The sequence below is a fragment of the Mizuhopecten yessoensis genome, unplaced genomic scaffold (assembly GCF_002113885.1).
Source record: "Mizuhopecten yessoensis strain PY_sf001 unplaced genomic scaffold, ASM211388v2 scaffold11145, whole genome shotgun sequence".
NCBI classification, from domain to species: Eukaryota; Metazoa; Mollusca; class Bivalvia; order Pectinida; family Pectinidae; genus Mizuhopecten; species Mizuhopecten yessoensis.
This window is the reverse complement of record NW_018408902.1, coordinates 749,687-764,003: the sequence shown is the minus strand read 5'-3', so window position 1 is coordinate 764,003 and position 14,317 is coordinate 749,687. Positions and strand designations below refer to the sequence as shown.

At 36.2% G+C, this 14,317-nt stretch overlaps 1 protein-coding gene across 6 annotated transcripts in view; it reads left to right on the top strand.

The window, feature by feature from the left end:
• LOC110466848 (puratrophin-1-like) overlaps positions 1–14,317 on the top strand; it is a 107,870-nt gene that overhangs the window by 81,268 nt on the left and 12,285 nt on the right. For all 6 annotated transcript variants that reach the window (XM_021523636.1, XM_021523637.1, XM_021523638.1 and 3 more), the window contains one exon: positions 5,474–5,668. In XM_021523636.1, coding sequence (XP_021379311.1) covers positions 5,474–5,668 — 195 coding nt within the window. The remainder of the gene's footprint in view (positions 1–5,473; positions 5,669–14,317) is intronic.

The window sequence follows — 14,317 nt, the reverse complement described above, 5'->3', positions numbered from 1 at the left end:
AAAATTTATTATGGTTTATAATGGCAAATGATACTTTGAATATTACATGTTAATAACTTGATTGGAATTATAACCTTGAATTGACAGTTTGATACTTTGAAAATTTTGAGCCAGCCCTACCCCCAAGGGCTGTAGGGTGGGGCTCAAAGGAGTCAGTGTGCTAAAATTTCTTCATTTTCCTTGTTAAGAATCAGAGGTGCTAGTTTCAAATCCTTTTCAGTCTGAAATCTGTATGCTAGATTTTGAGTAAGGTGGTTTTATTGTTTTTTGTCACTTTGAATAATATTTCTGTTTATGTTAAAAACAAAATCAACTCTCTGTATAAATATATCAGGTGACCGTTAAGGCCCATGGGCCTCTTGTTTGACTACTTGGCCCAAGTATTGGACACTACTTCAGAATGAGGTTATGTTGAATCATCCTAAATGATTTGCTATCTTTTCAAATTCCTAGAATGATTTATCTCTTCAATAGACTTTGTTCTAAACATCTTTATTGCCTTATTGTAAATATATAACTTTACCTGTATTCAGTGGTTAGACAGATTTACAATCATCATGTGAAAGAGTTCAAGGGTACTAACATTTAGGTTGTGATTCCTGAATTACTTTTTACACAAAACTCACAGACTACTGTGAATTAAATGTTGAATTGTGACAATTGTGACCATGTGTCACATTAGGGAATAAAATAATAAGTTGTGTGACTAAACAAGAGTTTCAATATATCATTAAATATCCCGGGTCGCTGGACTGACCAGATAGAAACATCACTACTGTTGAGTTTGTGTTTGTTACTGAAATATCCCAGCAATGTTTACAAAGATAGGAGTGTTATAGTATACAGATAAGATATTATATTTGTGTGGGAAGTCATTTCGGGATCAAGATGATTTTCTGCTGTTATCGGTAACCATACAGAATTCTTCCGGAGACATGTAAGACTACAGGTGTGCTGATGTGTTACACCTGTCTGTCTAGAATCTGCACAGCTTTATGGTCTGTGAAAGGGACTAGTTGGCAGTCTGTGGTTTGTTTGGTGTTTGTTCTGTGTGAACGGAATTTAGCAGGCTTACTGATACAGCTTAATGATACATCAGGTAAAAAGTAAGATCTTAGTTAATTTCATAATTATTCAAGCTAAAAGTTAATTTGTATTATTCAAAGTTAAAAATAGAACTCCAAAGTTTTAACAGAACATATCAAGCTGACAAGACATGATACATCTGGACATTGACCTTGGCATGACCTGTTGATGACCTTGACCTTATACTCCATTCTCTACAGAACATGCTTCCATTTCTAAGGAATTACAGGATTATGTGTTATTTCTGTAACTGTTGGTTCCAATAAAGACACTGACTTCAGAGCTATGACAAAGATTTACAGTAGACCTCTGACAGTTTCCACTTAATGGAATTTTGGTATCTAAATAATTTCAAATGGAATTTTGGTTTTCAAATGGAATTTTGGTTTCTAAAATATTTCAAATGGAATTTTTGTATCTCAAATAATTTCATTTGGAATATGTCGGAAGCATATTCATGTGAAGAGATTGAAAAATATTAATGTAGATATGAACGACAAAAATGTTTGTAAACGTTACGATGTTAAATAAATTGAAATTGAAATTCGATTTGATGACTATTTCAGCAAAGGGTGCAAACAGTCTGGTGCTGGTGTTTTTTACACATCTCAGAATCTACCCTAGTTATCCAGTTGTTTTTCCATGTCTTATTTTAATTCAAAACTGTTTATTCATATTTGTTTGTGGTAACTATAGAAAAGATTCAGTTGAAGAAACAGTAATCATCGCCACTTAAAAAGAAAATCACAATCTACAAGTTGACTTGTTTTTACCAAGCTCTATTAGTGCAGGTCTGATTATTGACTTTCACTGGGTACTAAGGTTGGGGTGGGAATGGAATGGTATTTCCAAACTGAAAAATATATCGGTGGGATCATCAGTCGATATCAGGGGATCAATTTTACAGGTAGTCTTTGGTCTGCCTTCTATAGGAGACTCTATTGGTCTGGAGCAATACCCGTGTAGGGTGGCTGGATTTGAACCTTTTGTTTTAAGCAATGTCTGTTAGGGTGGCTTTGCGTTGACACAGCAGTAGGCTTAAGTGTCATCTCTTCCGAGAGGTTCTCAGCTCCTTCTCAGACTGGTTACTTAATTCATTTTAAATGTGACTTCCATTTAAATTTTGTGGCAAAGGGTTAAGATATATATTTTCTGAATTGATTTTTTTATTCATTATCTGTACATTTAACAGTAAAGATAGGAAAGTTCATCAATGGCCTCAGTCGGTGATACATAATGCCCTGTTTAGAAGTCTACCAGCCCACCAGGGATCAAAAGATATAAAATGCTCTAGACATCTTTACCAGCTGGGGCTGGTGTCTCTGTGGCCTTAGCACAGTTGTGTTTTATAATGTGTATGTTTATATTGGCATGTTTCCTCGCCATCACTCAGGGGGAGGTAATCAGAGATGAGTTATGAAAAAAAGGGTTATATATGATGCCAGCCCATTGACCTCAACACAAAACCTTAAAACTAGCGATATAATAATTGTGTAGCTCTGTGGTTGTTGTTTGGACATTGGTAGTCACTAGAACATTGAGGATGGTCAAGGATAATGATGGTGCTGTATCCACATTAACATGGTCAATGTAACATACACGGCTGGAGGTGGCAACTGGCAACACATATACAGTGGTTTCTACCCAATTAGTGAATTTTATAGAACAGTTTTTGACCAGTTAAAAAAACTTTAGATAAATGGAATTCAAACTAATTAATTCTAACTGAATTAATCAGCAGTCACCAATAGTTCATTAACTGTGTGAGACAGAGAGACAGATTTGTTTGTCTCCTCAAATCTGATTTCCACACGAGGCAGGCTGTTTGATTGTCGTGGTAACAAATTAATGGCAAGAACAAAATGTTTTTCTCAATCAAACTCTTACTTGTAATGAACCATTTATGGTGACAGACGCTCCACACCAACTCAACTTTAGGTAGGTTGCTATGGAAATCAATTTGTGTTTTATGATAAAAAAATCGATATGTGGGTAAATGACCCCAGGGTCCAGTGTTAAGGAGATGGTTCGAGCTGGCTGCAATCACTGACCGTGCATTGAATGACCAATGAACACGGCCACTGATCTAGGGATGTGAAGTGACCACTGATGAGAGCTGACCATAGGCGTTGACTGGTTTCATTTTGCCTTAGTAACTGTTACGATCTCCTGACACTGTATCAGAAATAGGAGGATTTGAAGGACAATGGCTTATTTGATGTCAATTTAAGGTCTTTTATTATTCTCGGACACCGAGGATGATCTGAGGTGGCAGTGTCCTGTCACTGACAGGAATGTTGTAACAGACAGACTGACTTCGTTGTGGGTACGTATGGATGTGTGTCATTCTCCAGGAGTTCAACACATCCAAGGAAATCTGACATTGCAACATTGACAGCAGTCTGTGCTTCATCAAAGTTGACTTGTATCTTAATTGTTTTAGAACCTTGTCTGCATGTTTGACATAACCAATGCAACACATGGGTCAAGTTGTTCAAATCCAAATTTATTCAATGATCTGTTAATGAATTAATATCGTCATGTAGTATAGCATTTTCAAAATCTTTTGAAATTCAGAGTTCAAACTTAATGTATTCAGATTCAAAATGATTATCTGAACACTGGAAATGTAAAAGTTTTATCTCAAAAATCATACTTTGAAAATAATTTGTATTACATGTAACAACATTTTAGCTGTTTAGTCATTGAACAGTAGCAAGGGCTAAAGTCATACTGAGGTTTTGAGAACTGAATGACAGTAGGAGGTCATTAACACTAAAAACCTGCTGGGTTTAATTTGAACCAATGGTTACCAGATAATGCACCTACTTGTTTGTGCAGAAAATGCTCTAAATCTTTCTTAGTAACCAGCAGGGATTGGTTTAATAATTGAATCACCTTGTTTCTGACATGAGGTATGTGACCCCTCCAGCGTGTCACTTTTATTCCTCCTGTATATCCGTTAGGGCAATGGAGCTGTTAGTACAACATACACTTATCTGTGTAAGGAGGATAAAACATTGGGCATAAATGACTCATACATTTGTATAACTGTACGTCTGCAGAGAAAATATACACAGCATTGGTGTTTTAGTAAAATGATAAGTTTAGTATTTACCTAGTCATGATCTCATCGGCAGAATTGATATCCTGCTAGATTTACGGATTTATGAATTTCTGGTCTAGGCTCATCAGTTCATGACTTTGTCAACTTAACCAGAGATTTTAGCTTAAGGGTGGATACTACCTTACACTTTTTACTCGTGATTTGTGCCAGAGTTTAGGTTGTATGCTACCTTATACGTTATAACTATGTTATACGCTAAGTTTAAGTTTGTATGCTTCTTTACAAATTATAGCTGAAATTTGTTCCAGAGAGTTATGCCCCTTTAACTCACAGTTTTACCAGGACAAGTAATCTTAAACTAACATACTGGTTTGAATAAAACTTTACATACATGATCAGTATATCATGTATCGTACTTAAACCTGTGTTCTAAGTTTAGTTTCCCGTCCTTTTAAGGGATTATGCCCCTTTATATTTATCAAAAAAACTTGTCCAGACATCTTTTCCAAAAGTAAAAGAGTGATTGCAATGAATTTGTATGTACCGGTGACTCTATTTTTTCTGTACCTACGTTTCAAATTTTGTTTAGCATGCTTTGTAATACAGTGTAAATGTGATTTAACATAACACTTCAAGTGATTTATTATACCATCATGCAGTGGGGGTAGGATGTATACGTAATTGGTGGAATCAAATTGTCTATCTCGCCACAAGTTTGCCCAGACTACTTCTTTTAAAGTGTGTAATAGATTTCAGTGAAACCTTGTAAGTATGTGTGCAGTAGTTTACTATATGTAATTTATTTTTCATTGTGTATGGTGTTACTCTTTACAACTAGTGGATAGTCGTAAGGAAGAAGTTTTTAGTTTGCTTGCAGGCTATAACACTATTACTAGGTCACTTGTATACTGGGATTGCAGACTATAATACTGTTACTTGGTCACTTGTATACTGGGATTGCAGGCTATAATACTATTACTAGGTCACTTGTATACTGGGATTGCAGACTATAACACTATTACTAGGTCACTTGTATACTGGGATTGCAGTGTTAATTTCACTGTGAATTATTTGGTTTACTTACATTCGCTGTAATGGATACTCGCCTTCATTATGGAGATTGGAAGTTAAACTGCAGCAAAGAATTTCCGGTATACAGTAGTTCAATGTAACTAGTGTGTAGACCTGTATGTATGGTCAATGTATACTGTGTATGTTTTGACACAGGTCACTGTTGTCTTATTTGATGTAACAGGTCACAGGTATGGGGGTATGGTTTAATGTAAATAGGTCACTACAATGTCATTTTGTATGTTACAGACCCACATAGAGAAGGGGAATGACCTCCTGGAGGAGGCAAGCATGCTGGCCCAGTCGGGCAACTTTGACGAAGTGACAGGGTACAAGGAACTAGCCCGTACCTTAAAGAAACATCTTCAACTATTCACAGGCAGACTGGAGGAAATACGTGAACGCATCGAGTCCACTGCCAGCTGTTACCATCTCCTTGACAAGGTGAGAGTGTGTGAGGTCAGGGTGTTCACTCCTGGTCTGGGGTCATGGGTTAGGGATCAGGATGTTTACTACAAGGTTCTCCATCTCCTGGAAAAAAATGAGATGGTTCAATTCAGGGGTTATATGGTTTAGGAGTGATGGTATTCACCACCAGGTGTCACTATCTTCTGAATACCTGAACACTGTAAGTAAGTTTCAGGATATAGGGTCCTTGGCTTGTGATGAAGCCATTCTCATGCTGTGCTCAAACCAACTTTTTTGTTATTTGCTTAAATCCTGTGACACGGTGGAAATGTCAAGTGTATACTTTCAAGACAGTGACAAAATGTAAAAATTAATCAATTTATCACCTGAACAAGAAACTTGTGATTGAGAACCGAATCGGAGTGTGAGCATGCACTGGTTTCATGAATACGGGTCCTGGTTTAGGAGTCAACGGTCGTTTTCATATATCGCTGTCCAAACGGTTAGACCAGAGTTGTTCGTTTATGAAATAAAGTCGGACCCAGTATAAATCTGATGCTGCTTTCTGGCAAGCCTTTACCAAGCCTTGCAAGGCCTGCATAAACTTTTGCAGGTCCGTCAGGTTTTAAACCCAAAAATGTTACATTTAAAAACGAGCATACCAGCTAGTTGTTCTGCATAAAAGAACAGGCCCAAGGTGTCCACCAGGTGTTGTCATCTCTTAAGATGACCTCGATGGCCTGGTCAACATGAGAAGGTTCTGGTAAGGGAGTCATGGTAAAAGTGCTGATCAGTTTATTGGTTAACTAATATCTTTTGCACCTTACAATAATAAATCTTTAACAGAAAAGCACTAGCACAATCACATATTGAGCATAAATAAGGATTGTAATACCCTAAACAAATCTATTGTGACAGTCTCCATTATAGATTATCATTTAAGATGATAATCTACATAGATACAGTGTGTTAAACAAATGTATACAGTTGGGAGTGAGGGTTTTACTTTGTTGACCTTGGTATAATTTATATATATCCAATGCAGATGTGTTTTAGAATGGGCCCTTCATTACACTCTATATATGTCTGATACAGCATCTCCTTATACCAGCTGGACCTCCACGTTCAGCCAAATTAAAGTGTTCTTATTTCTGTTACCCATTCTGACATTTGACCTAAATAGATGTTATTTCTCTCACCTGTGAACACATGTTTATCGAGGTCATGACCTATTTTCAGTTAGAAATCAAACAGGTATGAGAAAAAGGTTTGTAGGTATGTTTTATATTGGTGTAATGTACACCTGTCATCTTCAGGCCAGTTTTATCCTCGTGTCTGACAGGTGAGCAACCTTGACCTTGGTCTGGGACCTGTCTTCCTGTGTTTCCTGGACAAGCTTTATTAAGTTAGATTTTCCTGAAACATAGGTTTCACCTGATGTGGGGGCTGGGTATGTCTGACAAGCTACTAATGAGACTTACAGGGCCTTCTGGTCCACGTAATTACACACACGTGTAGCTGGTGCTCCATCCACATTTGGCCTTGCCATGGAATATACTCGTCAGGGAATCCTCCAGTGCAGAATATTAATCCTATTATCGACAGGTTATCATGAGGTATGGGCCACTGAAAATCAAATATTCCTATTGAGGAAATTCATATATGCTGTGTGTGAATTTTTTTCAATTTTTATTTGATGAATTTTTCAGAAGAATTTGATACATTAAACATAAAATTTAATTACATGTACTTGGCTTTCGAAGAAGGCTTTGATTGAATTATGTATCTTCAATGTTTTTTTCTGTTATCATCAATCTAGAAGATATTGGCATTCTTCGAGGTAATGATCTGGGTATTTATATAAAATTTGGAAAGAATTATTGACCTGGGGAATTATTAGTGTTCCAGTAAATCATCTTTCTGAGAGACGGTGTGTTTGAAGATTCGTATGGTTATGGAGTTCTGTTTTACGCCAGGAAATATGCCATTGATTGTGATTACCAGTACTGGCAATAGAAATACAATGGATTGGATAGCTCTCCAGCTTTCCTGCTGTTTTTATTAATTCTTAGCGTTAATAATTGTCGCATGGTATTCCGATTTAATGTCGGGTTATGGTGATTGTTTCTAGTGCATTACAGGATGAAGTGGGAACACAAGATGTATTAGCTAGCATTTTAAGCATTGATCAGTTTTATGTACTTTAATTTCGAACAGAGCATCTAGTATTCCTGAGTGCACAAGTTTTATATTACGTGAACACATTCTACAATCACTCCTGTATATGTGTTTCTAATACAGATATACTGTAACATAAAGATGTTTCTTCGTTAGTTCAGATTTAAAGTGCTCTGACTGTAATTTGTATTTCACATACAGACATACAAATGATTAATAGACATAAATGTACTTTACACAATATCCAATTTTGTGTTTGAGTTATTTCCCTTGCTTAAAAATATGGGTGTTTCAACAAATTCCAAATAACTTGAGCCATATATTAATTTTTGAATTTATCATTGAATTATTTACTTAGCTCAGGTCAACATTTTGCAGTTGTCAAAGTGTAAAAATTCTTTAGAAATGAAATGCTGGTTCCCATTAAGGTACCATATAGCCTAAAGTATTAGTGACAGCGGATGAGCAGCATTTCTACCAGGAATCGCCCAAACGTTAACATTCGCCATACTGTTATTTCAGTAAGGTCCTTACCACCAGGAATCACCCCAACATTTACATTGCAACATACCATTATTTCAATAAGATCCTGTCTTAAGGTCCAACACAGATAAGCTCCCGACATATGTCTACTAGCACTCTGTCAAACACTAATGGTGTCGGAGCCAGCACTACTTTGCTTTACTCTACTGGAATGGTTTCTTGTGACAAACATGCTCAAGTCACGCTGTCTCCGTGACAGTGTATGTAATAAAAAAGCCAAAGAGAATTACTCCAAAAATACTAGATATATATGTGTCTAGTTGTGAAGGAAAAATAATGTGGGTAATAATTTAATCTTTAAAAAAATATTTGAAACAGAAATGAAGAAAAAAGTGGCGTCTTTTTTCAGCCGAGTGTGCCAAATATAGTCTAGAATTTGTTTCCATGTCCCATCAGACAGCAGGAAGATGGCTGTAAATGAATTATAGGGCACAAACAGAATCTGAGGTAGAGAAGTCTGGCTGTATATAGACAGGTTTCCATTAGCCGTGGTAAAGTGATCAAGGAGGGACCTGGGTTTTTTATGCTAAGAGCATGGAGATCATTAATAAAGATTTGGAAGTGCTTACAGAGGTGTAGAATGACATTAACACTAGCAGTGAAAAGGTTGGAAGCCAGGTTCTAATTTAGAATGACATTTATAATAAAGGTGAAGATTTGGAAAGTCATCTTGTAGGCAGCATTTGGAAACAGCTTGTAGCAAAGAATCTTGGAGTTCAGTAATGTATGTCCCTGGAAACTACACCAAATTTGGAAGAAGTAAAAATAGTCATTAGGGTTTGAACCTGTGCTGACAATATTTGGATTTAGCATCCACAATGTTAACACTGGGGCTGGAGGCTGATCCTATTCCACAATGTTAACAGTGGGGCTGCAGGCTGATCCTATTCCACAATGTTAACACTGGGGCTGCAGGCCGATCCTATTCCACAATGTTAACACTGGGGCCGCAGGCTGATCATATTCAACATACAGATCCTGGTCTCTTACAGTGCTGACACAATCACAACATACTGTGTTCTCCTTGACTTATAAGATGCTAATATTATCTTTCCAGCATCTGGCCAATGCTTTAGGTCAGATGTCATGATGCTTTGTGTGTGGATGTGACATTTCGGTGAGATGTCACTTAAGGGGAGAGGCTCCGGGCATTACTGTTAGATTTATTTTATGTACAAAATTCAGCATCTGTAGAAACTGTGTAAGCAATGGTTCAGCATCCAATTTTAGTTTCAGCAAATTTTCAGCAACAGTTCAGCAAATCCTCAGCAAAATTCAGCAAAATTCAGCAATTTTTTTTCATGAGGGAAGATAGTGATTAAAGGTTACAGACCTTTTTTGGGGAGTTGGATTATTTTGTTAGCATTTCCAGTCATATTACTGAAACCATACTCGCCAACTTTTTAAAATTTCCATGGGGGAGATTCTGCACGCTCAAAAATTAAACACAAATAAAATGTGTGTAACATAGAGACAAAATAACCCTTTAAAATGGCATATTATAAGTTGTTCTTTGCAATGAAATAATTAGATCTTAGAATATAAGAACAGTTAAGCAAATTCACTGGTTGAAAATACTAAATTTAAGGGTCCAAAACAAGGAGTCTCCTTCCTAAATAGGGAGGGTTGGCAAGTATGTGAAACGTATTACCACAATGTTTTACAGAAGGCATTGGATAATCTCACTGGGGAGATTCTGCACGCTCAAAAATTAAACACAAACTCCCCAGAGACAAAATAACCCTTTAAAATGGCATATTATAAGTTGTTCTTTGCGATGAAATAATTAGATCTTAGAATATAAGAACAGTTAAGCAAATTCACTGGTTGAAAATACTAAATTTAAGGGTCCAAAACCAGGAGTCTCCTTCCTAAATAGGGAGGGTTGGCAAGTATGTGAAACGTATTACCACAATGTTTTACAGAAGGCATTGGATAATCTCACTGCTGTTTAATCTACAGAACCATGCAGGGTTAAGACCCCTGTAGCCAGATGTTTGGTGTGAAAAAGGAAATTAGGATGAATATATTTCTTTCTTATTAGCTCTTTGCTTTAGTAAATAGGCAAACCACTCCAAGTGAGAAAATGTCTAAAAAAAATAGAAATTTTCTTTTTTGGAGATTCATCACATAAGTTTGGAACTCTCCAACTTAAGGTGGCCCTTGAGATTTGTCATCACCTGTAGATACATTAGCTCTTGCTAATCAATCAATTTTCAAATTAGAAGTATTTCATTGTTAATACATTAGTTCATTTATAATACATGAAATAATTAAGGATCAGACAGGTCATTCAGTAGCTAAATAGGAGAATAGATATTTTGATTTTACCTTTTTTTTATGGCTGCATATTCTTGATGATTTTACAGACTACAGATTTATATAACTTACATAGTTATAAGAAGTTTAAGGTAATGTTTATCTCAGAAATTAGGGGAAATCTTCCAAAAGACTAAAATAAAATACATCATAAAATTTTCTCTTTAATTTGAAGAGAATGATTTTACCGTGAAGTTACTCCACAAAGTGAATTGCACCTGAAAAATGTTTTGAATAGAAATTGGAGGCTCATTAAAACTTCACTGATACGTAAAATATCAAGTTTGTTTCCTCCATGGTTTTGTAATCAGTGTGATAAAATTTGTAGCAGAAGGATTTGATAAAAAAAAAGGTCAAGTGCGGAGGTCAAGATCACTTAACATAGACTCGCGTCTTTAAACGCTGCTACTGTTTTGAGGAGAAATAATTGAGAAGATATTGTGTGTTCGGGGGATGTTTCCCAGACGGCCATTGTGCCTGTATATTTTGAAGGAAAGATGGTATCATAGCCGGGAGGTTTTTAATGTGGAGAGATTGTTCAATACATCGCCTGACAGTGAGATCTACATCGGAGAAAGAAATCCAGATGTCTGTGAAGGTTCAATACATCGCCTCAGACAGATCAACATCTGAGGAGATCCTGCTTGATTAGCGCCTTTGTTCCATTCTGATTCTGTCAAGGTGAAGATCAAAATTTACCTGGGCTTAGTAGTTGTAGGCCTGAGCAGCCCTGTGATTTGTTTCAATTCACATACATATTGTATCAATGTTCACACTTCTTTCTTATTTTTGAATTGATTGATAATTTTCCCTTTTGTCGGATTGTGAAAATTTAATCACAAATATGTTAGCTTTTTGACTTCTGTTTCTGTATTTATCAAACCAAAATTAATTTTGATTGAAGTAAGTTAAGTTGATCAGAAATTGAACGGCTGGTCCGAGGTAATATCTAATGGAATTTTAATTTGGCTTTGTATCTCTGAGAGAATGCTTAATGATTCAACAGCCATGAGGATTAGCCTGTTTCCTGCGTTTTCAGGAATTATCGGGCTGGTATAGGTTTTGTTGTGGTGATTGACGATTGCCTGCAATGGTCTAGTGCAGGCGTTGGCTGCTCCTCCAGGCCTTGGAAACAGTTGGGGCTCAGCCTTGTCGCAGGCACCGCTCACATCGCAGTGCTGAGGAGCTTTGTCATTGCTTATAGACTTATAGCTTGTTGGAAACAATTTACTGATAAATATTGGAACATCATGTGCCATAGAACATTTGTATTTAAGACACACAGAAACAGTGAAGTCATTTAGAAACATTTCAATGGAAACTGTGGACTTTTTTTTGCCAAAGGAACATCTGTGTAAAATTAAAAAGGAAAAATGCCATATGTGTACTGTTGATGGTTTTGATGGAGATAATTCTATCATAAAAAAAGTCAAAGATATGGTTGTGGTTTGTTGGAAATAATTCCAGATTGAATGACGGAATTTAGTTTACCAATCGAATCTAATTGTTACGAAAAAAAGTACGGATATTATTGTGGTATTATTGGAAATTATTCAATGGTTATCTGCAGAACTAATTTACCAAAGGAAAATTTTCAAAACCAAAATATGGCTGTGATATTGTTGGAAAGAATTCCGTGATAGAAGGTGGTATTGCCATAACAACAGTGGTGTGTAGGTAACAAAGGAAGCAGACATGGTGGTGGTGTTGTTTGTCTTCCTGCTGCTACTGATGCTGTCCGTCATGGTCATCCTTACCTTGACCAAAGTGATGATGACCAAAATGTCGCTCCCATTCTTCACACGTCCGCCAAAGAAAAAGGAGATAAGTGTCTTGTGTTGTCCTGTGAAGATGTGTCTTTATGTTATTAGTACGATTTGTACATGTTTCGTTGTTTTATGAATATGATGTACACATGTCAATATATTATAACTACGACTTGTACACGTGTCTTTACGTAATAATGAGGACTTGAACATATGTCTTAATGAAAAATTAAGACTTTTACATGTCTTTATGTTATATAGGTAAGACTAACTTGTATGGGTAACTTTATGTTATAAGTAAGACTTGTACATGTTTCGTTGTGTTATAAATATGATGTACACATGTAAATATATTATAATTACGACTTGTACCGTTTCTAAATGAAATAACTAAGACTTTTACCTGTCTTTATGTTATATAGGTAAGACTAGCTTGTATGGGTAACTTTATGTTATAATTACGACTTGTACCGTTTCTAAATGAAATAACTAAGACTTTTACATATCAATAAGACTTGTGCATGTGTCTTAGTAAGACTTGTGCATGTGTCTTAGTAAGACTTGTGCATGTGTCTTAGTAAGACTTGTACACGTGTCTTTTCATCATAACAACAACTTCTACATAAGTCTTCATGCTATAAGTATTACTTAAACATGTTGTTTTTTGTTATAAGTAAGAGAACTTGTGTCATTTATTGTAAACACCACATGAACACGTGCCGTTTTGTTAAGTGTGACTCCTTTTATGGTTGTGTATTAATTAGATAGGTATTCAATAGAGCCTTAAGATAGCTACATGGTTTCCTTGCATAATTTCGCATTGTTTCTTCAATTAGTGTAGGGGCTATTTTCGTGTGGACAATCTCGAAGGAGACGTGTGACAATGTCATCTTGTGGTTAGTGTTTGACCACAGAGGAGTTATAAGTATACTGTAAGGGACAAAGAACAGTAAACAGCGCGTGCTGATGAGAGAGCAAGCATCCGTCTTGGTCTGTATATGGAAGAGAGGCTCTGTAAATTACGTAGTTTGTAAATCTTTAACATTGAACCTTTGTAACACCAAACAAGGCTGTCTGTCTGTCCGAGTGAGAGACCGCAGAGGCTGGTATAGTAGATATGTTTTGTGTCGATTGAGTGTAGTAGGCACTTCCTGTTGTGGTAGGGTTGGTACTTGTCCTGTCCCTTTAATGAAGGTCTGTGTAACAGGAGTTAGTTAGGGCGGTATCGCCCTTCATAATTATTCTCTGGAACACCGTACTGCTGCAAGCTCGTAAGTGTTGTAGATGGATCAACATTGTTTTAATTTTGTTTTATTAAGTTTTCTTTTTTCAGTTTTGAATGCAAATAGAGATCTCATATTCAAAGATTTTACGGTTAAATGTTAACTATGGAAAGTGGCGTAATGATTTTTTTAAATCATTTCTGTATAGAGTAAAATGGCGTAATGATCTTAAGTTATTTTGAATCTTAGTTAAAAGAGCATTGGTGATTCATATTTTTTGAAAACAATTTTCTAAAAATATTCTCAATATTTAAAATTCTAAAGCTGTCAGTGTATCGCTTTTGCTGTCAGCGTATCACTTTCATAGTTATAATGACAGAAGTGTGGAAGCTGGCTGTTTTTTGAGACATTTATGATGTTGGTTGCTTTTTTCATTGATCTGTCTGGGGGATATTGGTCAGATGTAAGATGTTTAAGCAGGTTTACTTTTCTCTCTAACATCGGTGTCATTCCTCACAGCACGTTTGCAGACAGATTGCCTGATATCACACCACAGGTCTGTCTGCTTATTTGTATCAATATAGTTCTAAAACCTCTTGTCTGGCTGGTATATCAACATCGACTATTTGATTCCTTGAGGAGCTAATATCATTCCT